Source organism: Pteropus medius, unplaced genomic scaffold (assembly GCF_902729225.1).
Source record: "Pteropus medius unplaced genomic scaffold, Ma_sr-lr_union100, whole genome shotgun sequence".
Lineage (NCBI taxonomy): Eukaryota > Metazoa > Chordata > Mammalia > Chiroptera > Pteropodidae > Pteropus > Pteropus medius.
In genome coordinates, this window is record NW_024352149.1 from 615564 (window position 1) to 630691 (window position 15128).

The window sequence follows — 15128 nt, forward strand, 5'->3', positions numbered from 1 at the left end:
AGCTTGAATGTCTGAGGTCACTTAGGACTTGGTAACTGGGCAAGTTTAACCTCTTTGAATCTTGGCTTCTTTTTTTGAAAATGAGACAAAGACTAGTTGTCCTCCTCAACTTCAGAGGCTGTGTGTAAGAATCAGATGAGATCTTCCATACAAAATGCTTTATAAACTGCAAATTGCTATGCAAATTATTATTATTTAGGAACTGTTAATGCGTTTGTGATCTAAGACTATTCACTCATATACGACTGCTGTGTAATAGGAGTTTAGTTGTTTGAATGTGAATGGATGTACCCACATACACAAACACACACACACACACACACATGCACAATCCAGTGCCAACATGATTAGACTCTGGCCTAGGATGTGGCTGGTGAAAAATGAATCTTTATGGAGAATACTGATAGTAGGTGAACAAATAGCAGAGTGGAGTCTACCTTTAGAAATAATAATTGAGTTATTTAGACAACTTTATTGGTGTCTGTAGATGGCTAGACTAAAACCAACCATTGGTTTTATCTCTGGCAGGTTCCAGAATGTTTTTGAGCTTTGTTGTCCCCAAAAGCAGTTGGAATAAGAAAGAAAATGAAAACGAAAGATGGCATCGGTTTAATCCTGACACTGCAGAATGATGGATTATTTTTATAAAACCAGGGTGGACAGTACACAGTAGTCTGCCCCTAGCCGAGGTTCTGCTTTCCATGGTTTCAGTACCATGCAGTCAACTGTGGTTGGAAAATATTAAATGGAAAACTCCAGAAATAAACAATTCATAAGTTCTAAATTGTCATACATCTCACAAGGGGCTAATATCTAAAATTTATAAAGAACTCAAACAACTCAACAGCAAAAAAAAAAAAACCCAAACGATCCGATTAAAAAATAGGCAGAAGACTTGAATAGGTATTTCTCCAAAGAGGAAATACAGATGGCCAACAGACATAAGAAAAGATGCTCGAGGTCACTAATAATCAGAGAAATGCAAATTAAAACCACAATGAGATATCACCTCACACCCTTGTACACTGTTGGTGGGATTGCGAATTGGTACAGCTGCTCTGGAAAATAGTTTGGAGGTTCCTCAGAAAATTCAACATAGAACTGCCTTTTGACCCAAGAGTTGCGCTTCTGGGTATTCATCCAAAGAAAACCGAAACACTAGTTTGTAAAGATCTATGCACCCCTATGTTCACGGCGGCACTATTCACAATGGCCAAGATATGGAAGCAACCTAAGTGTCCCTTGATAGATGACTGGATAAAGAAGTTATGTTACATATATACAATGGAATATCACCCAGCTACAAAAAAATGAAATCTTACTATCTGCAATGGACCTAGAGGGTATTATGCTGAGTGAAATAAGTCAGAGAAAGATAAATACCATATGATTTCTCTTATATGCAAAATCTAAGGAACAAAAGAAATGAACCAACTAAACAAAAACAGACTCACAGATACAGAGAACAAACTGGTGATTGCCAGAGGAGAGGGGAGTTGGGGGACTGGGTGAAAAGGGTGAATGGATGAAAAAGTACAAATCAGTAGTTACAAAAGAATTCATAAGTTTTAAATTGTGCACTGTTCTCTGAAACGGGATGAAATCTCCGTGCGGCCTGAGACATGAATTATCCCTTCTAACAGTGCGTCCCTTCCATATGCGCCCCCTTTTGTCAACAGCTGATCTGACAACCCAGACGTTGTAGTTTTATGGTGCTTGTGGTCAAGCACCATAAAACTTATTTTCCTTAAGAATGGCCCCAGAGCTCAAGGGTAGTGATGCTGGCAACTCGGATATGCCAAAGAGAAGTAGTAAAGTGCTTCCTTTAAGTAAAAAAGTGAGTACAGTAAATAAGATATTTTGAGAGAGAGAGAGAGAGGGACAGTGAGACCACTTTCGCATAACTTTTTAAAAAGTATATTGTTACGATCATTCTATTTTATTATTATTGTTATTAATCTCTTACTGTGCCCAATTATAAACTAAACTTTATCATAGGTAAGTTTGTATACGAAAAAACATAGTACAGATAGCCAGTTTTGGGAGGACTAAGGGAGGACTAATGTATATTTTCTAAATACATACAAACTTATTTCACTATCAGACTTCATCCTCCCTTCCCGCAATTAGCTCTCATATAATGCAGTTTGGGCTACTGCAACCGATTGTACTTGAAATCCTTTTGATATTCAGGATTTAATTTTTAGGCCCCAAATTGGGCCTTACTGTCCATCTGGGTTTAAGCCTTCTGTGAACTGTCGGCAGACGCAAACTGTAATGGGAAAACACTGCACACTTCCTGGAGAAAGTGGAGAGACACTGCCATCTGCTGGACAAAGTTTAATGCAGGGACAGCGTTCTGAAGTACGTAATTCTGCACGTGAAAAACAAACTAAAGGTTTTTCGAGCACTGAATCTTGGGTCTTACTTAAAATTAAAACTCCATTAAATCATCGGGTGCCCATCCTATATCTACTAAATAACACGGTCTATAATAGTCTGAAAAATTCAACATTCAGCACAAGTTAATTAATGGTAATTTGCCCCAATCCCATCTCAACAGTGGAGTTCCTTTAAAGTTGAAATCTTAGCACCCTGATATTTCTGCTAAGAGTTCAGGCATAAAAAAATATAATTAAAAAAACCCTAGTGATTTGGATGATATATTTTCAAGCCCATAAGCCTGTCGGTGTAGTAACAATTGTTTCATTGGCCAAGATATAATTGTCCCCTCCTCTTAAGTCGGAAATACTACTTCCTAAAGGCATGTGATTTTGTAGTCATCGGTCAGCTGTAACTGGTGAAATAAGTCAAGGTTCCTCTGTCTCCCTCTCATAGAAGTAGTTACAAGGGAGCCTGCAGTCTGAGTTTCTCCTAGACGCAGGCCCTGTCTCTCTCCTGTGATGAGGTGAGTGGGCCAATAGCTCATTACCGAACCCTCACTATATGTTAATTAAGCTCTGGGCTAAGGGCTTTATATGGATTTGGTCAGCTATGTCTCCCAACAACCCTGTGAAGCAGTTTTTACTTCAGGTGGTGAGACTGAGGCTTAGAGGCATTCCACTGGCCTCTGGTTATACAGTGGATGAGTGGAGGCGTGGCTTCAACATCTAGGCTGCTGACTCCAGAGCCTGTGCTCTAATCACGACATCCTGTCTTCTCAACAGAAGTGCATAAGGTATGGCAAGAAAGGGGTGGACATCATGACCAGAGAGTCTGAGTTGGGATCCCTGCCTTGATCGCTTCGACATCATCAGTGTTAGGGAAGAACGGATTCTGAAGGAATAACCCTCCATCCGGGATTCTGTGGCGTCCTCTAGGTGGCGACAGCCTCCATAGCTAAAGCTGGGAGTCGCGAAGGCAGTGGGGTTTTTCGAGGAGCGGGGGGTAAGCACCCTATAATTGTGCTAAAAACAAAAGGTAGAAAGAGCAGCCATAAAACACTGTAGATGATCCTTGCCCCAGGTCATGTGGGCAGAATCATAGCAGAAAGACGACTGAAAGCCCAACTCCTAACCCGCGGTTCTTTCCTCAAAGAATGTCTGTTCTTTATGATACATAGGCCAAGCTTTAATCGTTCAGCGTTTGCCCGGACTCAGTCTGACATTTTATTGATAGATGAGAACTTGAATTTTTCTTGGAGAATACTATATTAAAATTTCTCTTCTTCATATTTGCTACTATTTACTCTGTTGATGCCTTCAGATTTTAATATTGCAAAGCAACTGAATTCAGAGAATACATCATTATACGCCGAACGAGAAGTCTAAGTATCATTCATGCCAAGTAAAACAATAATATTTAAGTTTGTACACTATTTATAGTCATTGTTTATAAAAATATTTAAGTAAAAACTTTTTTCAAGAAACCAAAGCACCCAATTTATGAATGAAGTTAAGTCCTCAAAATTAGTCATTTGTTTGGAAATACACATTTTTCTTTTGTAATAGTTGGTGGCGGGATTCTCAAGGCAGCCCACAAAAGTTTCATCAATCCGTACTGCGGCTCCAATGTTTACATTTATAATGAAAAGAGGTTGAAATGAATACTCATGTAATGCTAGTAATGGAAAATACTTAAAATACAAGGGAAAAGGATTAGACTCATGAGGTTTCCGTTCCCCAAGAAGGAAGGTAAATGGGTTAATTCAGGTCATACAGTTCCATGTCTGGATGCTAGGTGGCGCTATTGAACTAGCACAGCTCAGTTATTTGCCCAGTGGAGGGTTCACAGGAAGGACGTTTATACAAGGACCATTCCCATCACAAACATTCACTGTCTTCAGTTTGCTTACTTATGTTGGCCTTTAACATCACTGTGATTTTAGCTCCCAAGGAAATTATGACTAAGAAAAATATTGATAGCTTGCAACGTGTCAGTTTTTAAAATCTAAGGAGGAAAAAAAGCATTGACAGCTCAGAAGCATATGAGTTCTGTTCTTTACTTTCATAGTTTTGTGGATGACTATGGATCAGTCTCTCCAGTTTTATTTTTTTTTGGGGGGGAGGGAGGAGGAGGTTGGCTTCAGTTTATCATTTTTAAAAGGTAGGTCATGAACAAATGTACTCAAGATTAATTGATTAAAAATAAGACACATAGGTAAGACCAATGAGGCCATTCTCACCCAGTGAATCTGTTTAGGCCTTTGTTCCCCTTAACTCAGACTCATACCTGGGTGGTGTGGAGTTTACTGAGCGCTCGCCTCCCCCTTTCTCCCCCCACTCCAATATTTGTCTCAGCATCAGCAACTGCCCCCGGCTAGTAAGAAACACCTGAACATATTCTCTTGGTTACTCACCATGCTAAAATTTTCATTTTTATTTCATATTGAGTGCTCCCTATCATGAGTGCTTCCCGCAAGAAATGGACAGGATGGGGTGGGGGCAAAAAGTCAATCAGTTATTTAGGGAAGAAGTTATTAACTTCTCTAAATGATAGATTATTGGTATAAGTAGTACCACCTGGAAAAAGTTAATACCATTCTAATCTAGAATAAGTGACAACCAATTTGAATGACAGATGTTACCGTTTTCACCAGCTCCCCACACAGTGATTACTATTCATGCTTTTATCAGTTATGAGACTGGTATAAATATTTTTTGTGTTGCCGGAAGGGAGTTACTAAAATCTAGCACACACCTGCATTTTCTTAGATAATTTGTTTTAGATAACAGGACAAGCACCAAAGAAACAGCAGGTGGACTGTTTGCATTGTTAATCTATAAGGAAGAGTCACTAGGTGGCTCAGTGCCTTAGATTTGCCTTCTCTTTGTTTTCAAGACTACTCAGTTATAAAATTCTTTTATAAAGGACAGGACCAATGATTTGAATGTGCCCAAATTCATGGATTTCAATTAAAAATACACTGACAAGGAGGCTCTAAGGTGAATGACTCAAGTGACATGCTGTGGCTCTTCCTTTCACCTACTTGACACCAGCTTGCTGGGTTTTGGCTACAAGAAAACAGTACAGGTGCCTAGTCTTTGCAGAGACCGAAATATATTGTGAAGCTGGCAAAGAGCGGATGCTCGTCTCCTGTCCTCTGCCTCAGGGGACATAGAGACTCCTTGGGACAGAGCAACTGTGGAGCTTCTTGGCCCTCAGTGTCGCCATAGAAGAATCTCTCAAGAAGTTGCCAAAGAGACCACAAAACACAGTGAAAGTTACTAAAGAATCACTCGAAGATTCATTTTGTTGTATACATGACATGTGGCAGCTGAAGAGTGATTCCAGGTGATATTCAAAAGATTTAACAACCAGTTCCGCTCAGAAACTGATTTTGAATGGTTGCTGATTGTCACAAGGGCCAGATTTCTGAAGACCCCGTGTGCTGTGAATTACCCCTTACATTACTTCGTTGTTGGAGGAGGGGGTTAGGGGCACCCAGAGTGGCAGGTGCACTGGAGGGCAGAAGCTGAAGGCAGTATAGACATATTTCATGATTTTAACCACTAGTGCAGCTGGACTGTGTGAACTGGCCACATGTTGGCCCTGGGCTTATAGAAACCTCTCCTCTTACTACACAGGAGTATTAGACGTCCCTTATTCTCTCTGAAGCAAGAAGCCTCAGAGTATTAATATACCTCTATGACATACTCAAAGGGAAAACAATTCTTAAATTTATAGGTGGAAAGACTGCAGCTGAAGGCAAAAGAGCTAACAGTAACTCAATTTTCAGAAATATGTTCTACTTTAATGAATATGCATACAGGTCATGGGACCAAGGCCCACGATTTCTGAGAAGTCATGTATTTAAGTAAAAAGTTTGGGAAGTCAAGATGGTATAACCTGAAAACAGCAAGTAAACAAGCTCTTTGGGGTATGCTTTTTATTTGTGGTTTATTTATATTTAAGAACAGCAAAGGTAAAAATGTCCTTATCTAAGTTCTCAGGCCCACACCCCCAAGACTGTCCTTTGGGGTGCCGGGCTTTGGCACCCTGGGCTCTGAAACCAGATCCCAAGATGGATGATGAGTGTGGTGTGGGTTCACTGCTACTCTTCCGAATGCTGGGACGAGAGCATGTTCATCTTATTTGACAACTATGTGTCTCCAGGATTAAGTCAGACTTTTATCTCATACTGCGTATCACACGGACATGTGGGTGCATGCCGCACACCCACACACACCCACACCCACACCCACATCCCTCTCCCCTCCCCCCCCACACACGTTATACAACAAGAGAAAGCCAAACAGGGGAAATAACAATAGTGTAAACCTTTTCATCAAAGGCATCTAACTTAGGATAAGACCCCTCTTTGCACAAAGACCAGAGGTTATCTTGTCTTATAGAACTAAAAACTTAGTCACAGCGGGGTTCTTTAAATTCTTTAAATTGCCTGTTGTTTACAGGGCAAAGGAAGACCTAGTTTCAAAAACCCACTGTGTAGGCTTTATTATGTTTCTGGCCATTGAGACCACATTTCCTGCTGAGGAGACACACCTGCAGGGCTCACCAGGGCTCTGGGTCAGGTTCCTGTGGGTAGGTACTCAGAATCTGTCTCTGAGCGAGGGTTGAGAGACTAAGGCAGCATCCACTAGCCAGCCATGTTCCTCCCTCAAATCACTGGGGTGTAGGGCTGCCTTATGGAACAGGGTCCAGGGCTCCTCTGGGATCCAGTGGACCTGGGCATTGGTACCTGCCAGTGACTCAGGTGTGGCGCGAGGCCCTGCCTGACTGTGAAATGCGAGGCAGCAGGTTGCATTTGGGGAGCTTTGCAACTGCTCCTTATTTCTCCAAGGCAGAATGCTACCAGCCCCCATTTCTGGTCGACAAAACAAAACAATAAACAGATTAGTGAACACATATGCAAGGCTTGTTGCGGCAGCACTAGGTTAAGGAGGACAGGAAAGAAACAAACAATGCTGTTTGTCTTTCGGTATAAAATAACAATGAGAAAACTAAGTGACAGATTTCTGAAAGTGATTATATTCACGGTGACATTATGGGCAGCGGAATTGCTCTGCTGCATTCTCTCCCTTGTTTCTATCTGGAAATCGCTCCATTTGTCAGAATCAAACCATAATTGTATTTTCAATTTGCTGCTCTGTCTATTCTATTTGCCAGGATTTTGTTCACCAGAGTGCTTTTGTTGAATGGAGGTCAGGCCAGAGATACTTCACACGATGGCTCCTTGACACTCCCACACTTTTCCATCACCGGACTCCAGACACGCACAAGCTCGCTCCTTAGTTCACCCCGGCAGCCCGCTCAGGACAAGACTGGCAGAAGTGCTGCCCATTTCCCTTTCCAAAGGCAGAAATGGAACCAGCAAGGCTTTAAAACACGGTGAGCTTACGTCTGGACCTGAAGCTCAAGCTTTCAGCGTTCGCACCTTATGATTCTAACCTTGCTTTGCAAGCCAGAGGAACTTTTTCTTCATTAACAGAAGAAATGATTTCATTCCTTTATTTTCCGAGTCATTTTCAAGGGAACAGTTGAAACAGAATAAGCTTGCTTACAAACAGAGTTACCTGGGTCTTTGTAGATACTGAGCACACCCTTGAAGTAATGAGGTAAAAATCTTTCCAGTAAAAGCAGCACATCTTCCAACTCTTCGAGAATCCCCACGAGCAGGAAGTTTTCATTCACGTTCAGTTTCGCTCTCTCGAGGGCCCACTCACCAGGCTCCCTTTGTGGATAGAAAAAACATTTTTACATCCAAGATTCATTTTCAAAATGCAGCAGCAACAACATGCTGAAAGTTTGTCTCTTCTATTCGCCCACTCCCCACTTGCCTAAGTCCAAATCCCATTTCCTGCAGAGACCAGCTCAGATGTAGCCGCCTCCAGCAGCCTGCGCTGGTCCTCCACAGCCCGCCACACCTTCCCGCCTCAATCACTCTCACCCGTGCCTCAGGACCTTGAACCTGGTGAGCCCGGCCTAAACGTTTGTTGGAAGAAGGATACAGGCACATGCGCTTAGGTCCTAGTCCTACTAAATACGGAACAAGGCGTGACTGAAATGGCTTCTTAATGGGAAGACCAAACAGAACCACTTAAATAAAGGGAGAAGTCTTGAAATATGAAACTTACTGACATAATATTTCTGTAGGACTCAAAATAGGTGTTAGGTCATATCTGGTAATCATCACATTCTTTTAAAGAGTTTAAGACAAATGTTATTTATGTATGTATTTATTTATGTATTTATTTACCGATTGATTTTAATTACAGGAGGAAAACAGCCTCATCTCATTTGTAGGGCAGATCTTCGAGTGGACAACATTTATGTGAGTGAGAAGACATGGGGACCACAGAAGTTGGGCCTCAGGACTGGCTGGCATTTACCATCTGGGGGAATTTGGGCAAGCCAGGATCCTCTTAAAAAATTGTAATGATAACCCTTACTTAGCTTAAATAATTGTTGTCAAGGCGGAACAAAGGGACATTTTGAAAGAGTCTTGAAAAACCATCATGTGTAAACCAAGTTAAGACATCATGAGTACTCACCCTGAGATTAGGAAAGAGATAATTAAAAAAATACTCGAGCTAATTAGAATCATGTTTCTCAGAATAAATATCTTCATCGTGACAGAAAGTGAATCATCTGGCCCTAAATTTTCTCAATATCTGAAGCACTGACCCGAAACCAAGTGGCATTTATTATGGGAGTGAGGAGGGCGGGGAGGCCTTCTGAACTCAGGAGGTTTAGGATGAAGCAGGAAACTGACACAGAATTCTGACCATAAACAAACCCTTGTGTCACGGTACACTCAACGCAACAGCACTAACCATGCACGTAATAATTATGCACTAACTATAGAGTCGGTAAAAAGAGCGAACGAGCTGTGGTTTAGAACTGGCTATCTCCCCTTCGCCTCCTCAGGAACCCTGTGACCTTCTAATCACGTTTCCTCTGGGGAAAAATGTCACTCCTGGGAACAGGGTTTATTTTCCACCAGCCAAGACAGCATTCATGGTTACTGCCATTTCTTCTCCAGGCTACACTTTTCTAGTACAATGCATTTCAGCTGTAGCTAGACCAGAATCAACTGGGAGGTGGTCACAGAGGCCTCCTCCCACTCCAGACTGTGATTAGGTGGGGGTTCCTAACAGGTCCCCCAGGGATGCTGATGCAGGAGGTGGGCAGACCATCCCCTGAGGCTCCTTACTATCTGGTAACACCCTCCATGAAGTTCTCGCATCCCAGTAAGGCTGAGGGGCAATCACTAGAAAGTATTTTGTTCTCTTTCCACAAAGTATGTCTCAGGAGAGAGACACTATCGAATTTCGGGTGTGAGCTTCCAGTGTTTCAGACCTGATTAGTCATGGCACACAGGCAAGGACAACTGCTGATGAGATATATTCATCATGCAGGCTAGTGCTCAGCCCTGGTCGTTACTGTCTCATGGCTGCATCGTGACAGCTGTGTGTTAAGTATAGAAAAGAGTTTGGTTGGCATTCCAGTTACACAGTGTTATGGGCTGGTCCTAAGGCCTCTGTCAGACCTTGATTTGTTAATTTTTTTATTTATAAGACATCCAGAGTCTCAACTGCAATCTTCAAAGATTAGCGGTAAATATTAACTGAGTTCCAGAAGGTTGAGAGACGAGGGACAGAAAACATTCCCACGCAGGGCAGTGGGTGGGTTTCTGCCACTCTTCTCCCCATGAGCATGACATGAGCTTTCGGTCTTTACCTGCATCTGGGATGCTGTCCACAAAAATATGGAATGATGTAAAATAGCCTGGGGTTGGAACACTCGGGATAGTTTTCAAGAATACACTCATTGATATCCTAGAAGAGAAAACACAGCAGTGAGATGTTCTGTAGTCTCCGTAGTGCTTTGTCAAACAGCACACAGTGTAAGTAAAACTGATGCTTGAATTACACGAGCAGGTAACTGAGAGGGTGTCGAGAACTCATAGATTTCATGAAAATACTCTCTTTTGCTTCATACCATCATCATGTTCCACTAGCCAGGTGCACAAACAGTCAGAGCATCTCAGAGCATGCTTATTCTGTTGTGTGACTGCATCTCTGTGTTTCCCAGGGACCTGAAGTCTTTAGCTAGATAGATCACAAACAACTCTAGAGCAGTTGTACCCACTGTGACTCGTTGTGGCCTCAGCAGATACCAGCCAACTGGTAGGTATACAGTTGGTCCTTAACAAATATTTGTTGAATGAATTCAATATTCTTAATTCATTCCGACTCAATCAGAGATCGCTGTATGGTCAAACCTGCAGAAATGTGTTTCTCTGTGTATCTATACATCCAACAAATTATGAAGTGCATACAATAGTCACATAAAGGGTTTATACATTTTGTAAGGACTGTAAAATCATTTCTAATGCTATATTAGGTTAGAAAGTGACAGGATGTTTGTTTACAGACATCTTACTTTCAAGGGCAACAGTTGTGATTTCTAGATTGTCTACTTCTCTTCTATGAAGGTTGAACGTGGTGTCTCCGTGGGCATTACAAGAACTTATCATGGCTTGCTGGGGTAAATAAAAGGGCTAAACATCAACTTCTATCAAGACAGATTACACTGATAGCCTAGATAAGACATGCCTGGTTTCTAGGTATTTCTAAAGAGAAAAGATAATCCAGCTTACAAACAAACCTAACAGCTACAAGGTGTTTTTCCAGAGACAGTACCGGCAAAGTGTATCAGGGGTGGCTGTAACTCACAAATGGTCACATTGTTGATGGAGTTTATGAATCAGTTGCAGCCACTGAGCCAGTGTATCTGATATGATTGGGGTAGGTGGTTATTCAAATTGTTCAAGTTGGGAATAAGAAAAACACAAATTAAACTTTTTTTTTTACACTAACCCTTTCTTTCCCTCCTTCGTGCTTCTTTGGCTTGTGTATTAATTAAACAAATGTCACAATTACAATAACAAATTCAACTGGAACAAACAGATTCAGCAACAAAAACACTCCAAGCACTTGCGTCCACTGTGGGAAGCAGATGTGTGCAGTTCCCAGGTTGGAATATACAGATGCTCCTCGACTTATGTCTTGATAAATCCATCTTAAGTTGAAAGTATTATTAGGTTGAAAATGCCTGTAATACATCCAATCTACCGAACATCACAGCTTAGCCTGGCCTACCTTAAACATACTCAGAACACTTACATTAGCCTCCAGCGGGGCAAAATCATCTCGCTGACACTACCCAGCATCATAAGAGAGTATCGTATGGCATATCACTTGCCCAAGCAAAGATCAAAATTCAAAATTCAAAGTATGGTTTCTATGGAATGCATATCGCCTCACTGTGCATAAAAATCTGTTAAAAATGCTTGTTAGTCTCGAAATACCTTTCTGAGAAGAATTTGACACAGAGAGGTATGTATAAGGATATTCATCCTTAAAAGGTTTTTACAACAAAATATGGCAGAACTTAAATGCTCGTTAATGGGAGACTGACACAGAGAAGGTGCGGTACATTCTTACAGGGAAAGTAGGCACCTGGGAACGATAAGGGGAATCCATATGCACTATCCTGAAAAGTGTCCGTGATGAATTGTCAGATGAAAACAAGTCAATTATTGGAAATACAAACATGTAGGACAATATAAAATAAACATATATGTTTACATAAACCTAAACATGTCTGGAATGGTAAACATTAAACTGTTTAAAGTGGTTATTTACGGCAGTAATGTAAAAGTAGATGAGACTACATTGAACTTTTACTCTATTCCTTTTTGAAATGTTCGCTTTTATTATAATGTATGTATTTCACTTTCATCATTAGAAAACTATAAAGGGATTTACATATTGTAAAACAAACCAAAGCTTGTGTGGGAGGGTCACCTGGCTTTGCCATGAAGATGCTTGGACCTCCCTTCCTCCTTCATACTCTGAGGGTCCTCTGGCTGTTGGTGTCCCCAGGGACCTGAGCCTGAGGTCACAGGGACCCGGTAAGTGGGCTGCAGTCAGAGGAAGGAGCCAGGAGCTAGGTGAACAGCAGAGCACGAGGGAATTCCACCCAGTGGCAGGTGTGGTCAGATGCAGAGCGTGTGTCCCCCGAGTTTGCGATTTCACACCAAAGGATGGAATGAAAGGGCAGCAGTTGAGGGTGTGTTCAGAGATCTGTCCTAAACACAGTCAGCCCCCCAGAGACCTGTATTCACAGGAGGGAAGAGGCAACAAAGCCCACCAAACACTCTGAGACTCACAGCACCTACGCCTCTTGATTTTACTTTACAGTTGCCTTTTAAGAAGAACTTGTAGTCATCAGCATTTGTTTAGGTGGTGAGTCTACAAGCATAGACAGTCTGTTCACTGTGTCTCCAGCACTTAACACCCTGCCTGGACAAAGCAGGTGTGCAATAAATATTCAATGAACGAATGAGCAAATGGCAGAAGGAAGAAGCCAAGACACAGCCATGATTCTGTCCGCAGAGATGCTGGGGCTCATAGGAGCTGACAGAGGACATCCGCTAGTCGGGGTGGGGAGTGGGGAGGGCTGAGGAGCTGCAGGGGCCTAAGAAGGCCAGTTCCCTATTGGAATCCACAAATAACCTCTCAAGGTCAATTTATGGGAAGACATAAATCCCTAGTTTAAGAAGTGCTATTAACAATTCTTTTCTTAGATCAAGGCATGTCTCGGGGGGATTTCAGAGAGTTCCATTTGAGCCCATTAGGCTGATGAATGGTGCTGGCCACAACTATCTTATGGAAATGCTATAGGAAGACATAAATAAAAGATGACTCAGGTGTAAGCTCACGTGGAAGCTATGAAGAGCTACGCATTTGTCTGCCTCCTGCTTAGCCAGAGAGAACAGAGACGTTGCTTTCCAGTGGCTCAAGGACGAGGGGCCTCAGAGAGCTGCTCCCAGCCGCTCACACAGTCCCCTCTTACTGGAAATGAGACCTTCAGTGGGTGACCTTTAAAATTCTTGGAAAACTGAACGGACAAAGTGTCAACACAGCTGCTCTTACAGTGTCCTGCTCTGACTGTCCAGTGACCCCCATTCAGTGTCCCCTGGTGCTAATGATTTTTATCTTTGGTGTAAGACTTTGCTATCCTGTGTTGTTTTACGATTGTCTTTTTATGCTGAAGTTCTCTTAGCACATATATTTTTAAATGATTGTGCAACTTCATTTTTTTTCTTTCCTTGCAGCTTCTAGGATAAGGTTGCTTTAAACTAAACCTCTAATATTTATTTTAAGCTTTGCTCTAAGGTCATCATCACAGTTGATGATGTTGCCAGCGCTTGATCTATGATTTGCTCATCTGGTTCCTGGATCATGACATATACCACGGGCAGCCCGCGGTGCTCCCTCCTGCCCACGCCTAACCCTCTTGTAAGGTCGAGTCTACACATAAGACCCCACTCTACTCATATTCTCACGTTATTAGGGAAATGAGATATTCTTTATAACTAAGACAATCCTTTTAATTTCATTTCCCAAACTGCAAACAAATCAGACCATTTTTGCTGAAATTTATTCCGAACTGTACTATTTTACAAAGTGAACTAACACCCTCTAGATTTTCTTTGCAGATGTGAATTCTTCCGCTTTGATCTTACAGCAACATCGTCTATTAATTTGCTCCTGTGACACTTTATAGGACAGATTGTGATAAACAACCCTCACCTTTTAAATGCCAAAGGGCCCACTGGGTCAAAGGAAACCAGTCACTACAGCCAGATCCCCAGGCTCACTCCCTACTGCTCTCTCACGCTCACTCTCCACACCTGATCGGCCGTGAACTTGACCCCCACATGGTTTCCTAACCTTTTCTCCTACCCATTCCACAGCGCAGCCCCCATGCAGCAGCTCCCCAGCTAGTTAGTATCTCTTCCTTTCATCTCTTCTCCCAGAATGCATTTTCCATGTAGCTGCCTCAGTAACTTAGCTGAAATGCAAATGCATCCACATCACTCCCCTGTTCAAAAACTTTGGAGGGCTCTTATTGACAATGTAGCGAGAATAAGGATCAGTTAGGGCACTCATTAAAAGCGCTAATTCCCTGGCCCTACTTTCTGAGTGTTTGATGCTAGGAATCTGCATTTTCAAGAACTTCTGGTGAGTCCGAGAAGATGGTTACTCTTCATGAGCCATCGACACTGTGTCATTAGGTAATTCCATGCCTTTGCTCATCCATCTCCCTTGCCTGAGATTTTCTTCTGAATCCAACAGCAGGCCCAGATTTGAGAGATGTCCCTGCCTGGATGAGTGTTAGCTCACTCCAGTCCACCTGTAGAGAAAAGAAGGTTCCAGAAGCTGGAGAAGAATTGAGGATCTGACAGCGAGTTTGAGGTGACTCCTGGTGAGCCTTTTGAGTAGGCCAAGTATGTATAACCAATATAGTGTGGTTTGTGGCATTCTCAGCACCCATAGTCCCCATTAAAAAAAAAAAATCCCCTTACCTCTCACCAAGTTGACAGTGGTCCCTGAGCTTTGTTCATTTAATAAAATAAAATAAAATAAAATAAGTAAAGTCTCCATTATATTTCTCATTCTTCCCTCTCCAATCCTATGGCTAATCCTGGGCCCAGGAAAGAGGGGCTTGAGGAGTTCCAGCAAAAAGGACAGCTGAAGCACACACAAGGTCCATGGTGGGGGAGAGCGTTCCAGAAGGGCAGAGCTCTAGGACTCCCAGCCTACCAAAGCCAGAAGAGCTGCATTTTGCTTAGCTTTGTTGGGTTTTATATA

The 15128-nt window shown here is 42.2% G+C and overlaps 1 protein-coding gene across 2 annotated transcripts in view; it reads right to left on the bottom strand.

The window, feature by feature from the left end:
• UST (uronyl 2-sulfotransferase) overlaps window positions 1-15128 on the bottom strand; it is a 254661-nt gene that overhangs the window by 39148 nt on the left and 200385 nt on the right. For both annotated transcript variants that reach the window (XM_039846944.1, XM_039846943.1), the window contains 2 exons: window positions 10144-10241; window positions 7977-8134 (listed from right to left, as the gene is read on the bottom strand). In XM_039846944.1, the coding sequence (XP_039702878.1) occupies window positions 7977-8134; window positions 10144-10241 (256 nt within the window). The remainder of the gene's footprint in view (window positions 1-7976; window positions 8135-10143; window positions 10242-15128) is intronic.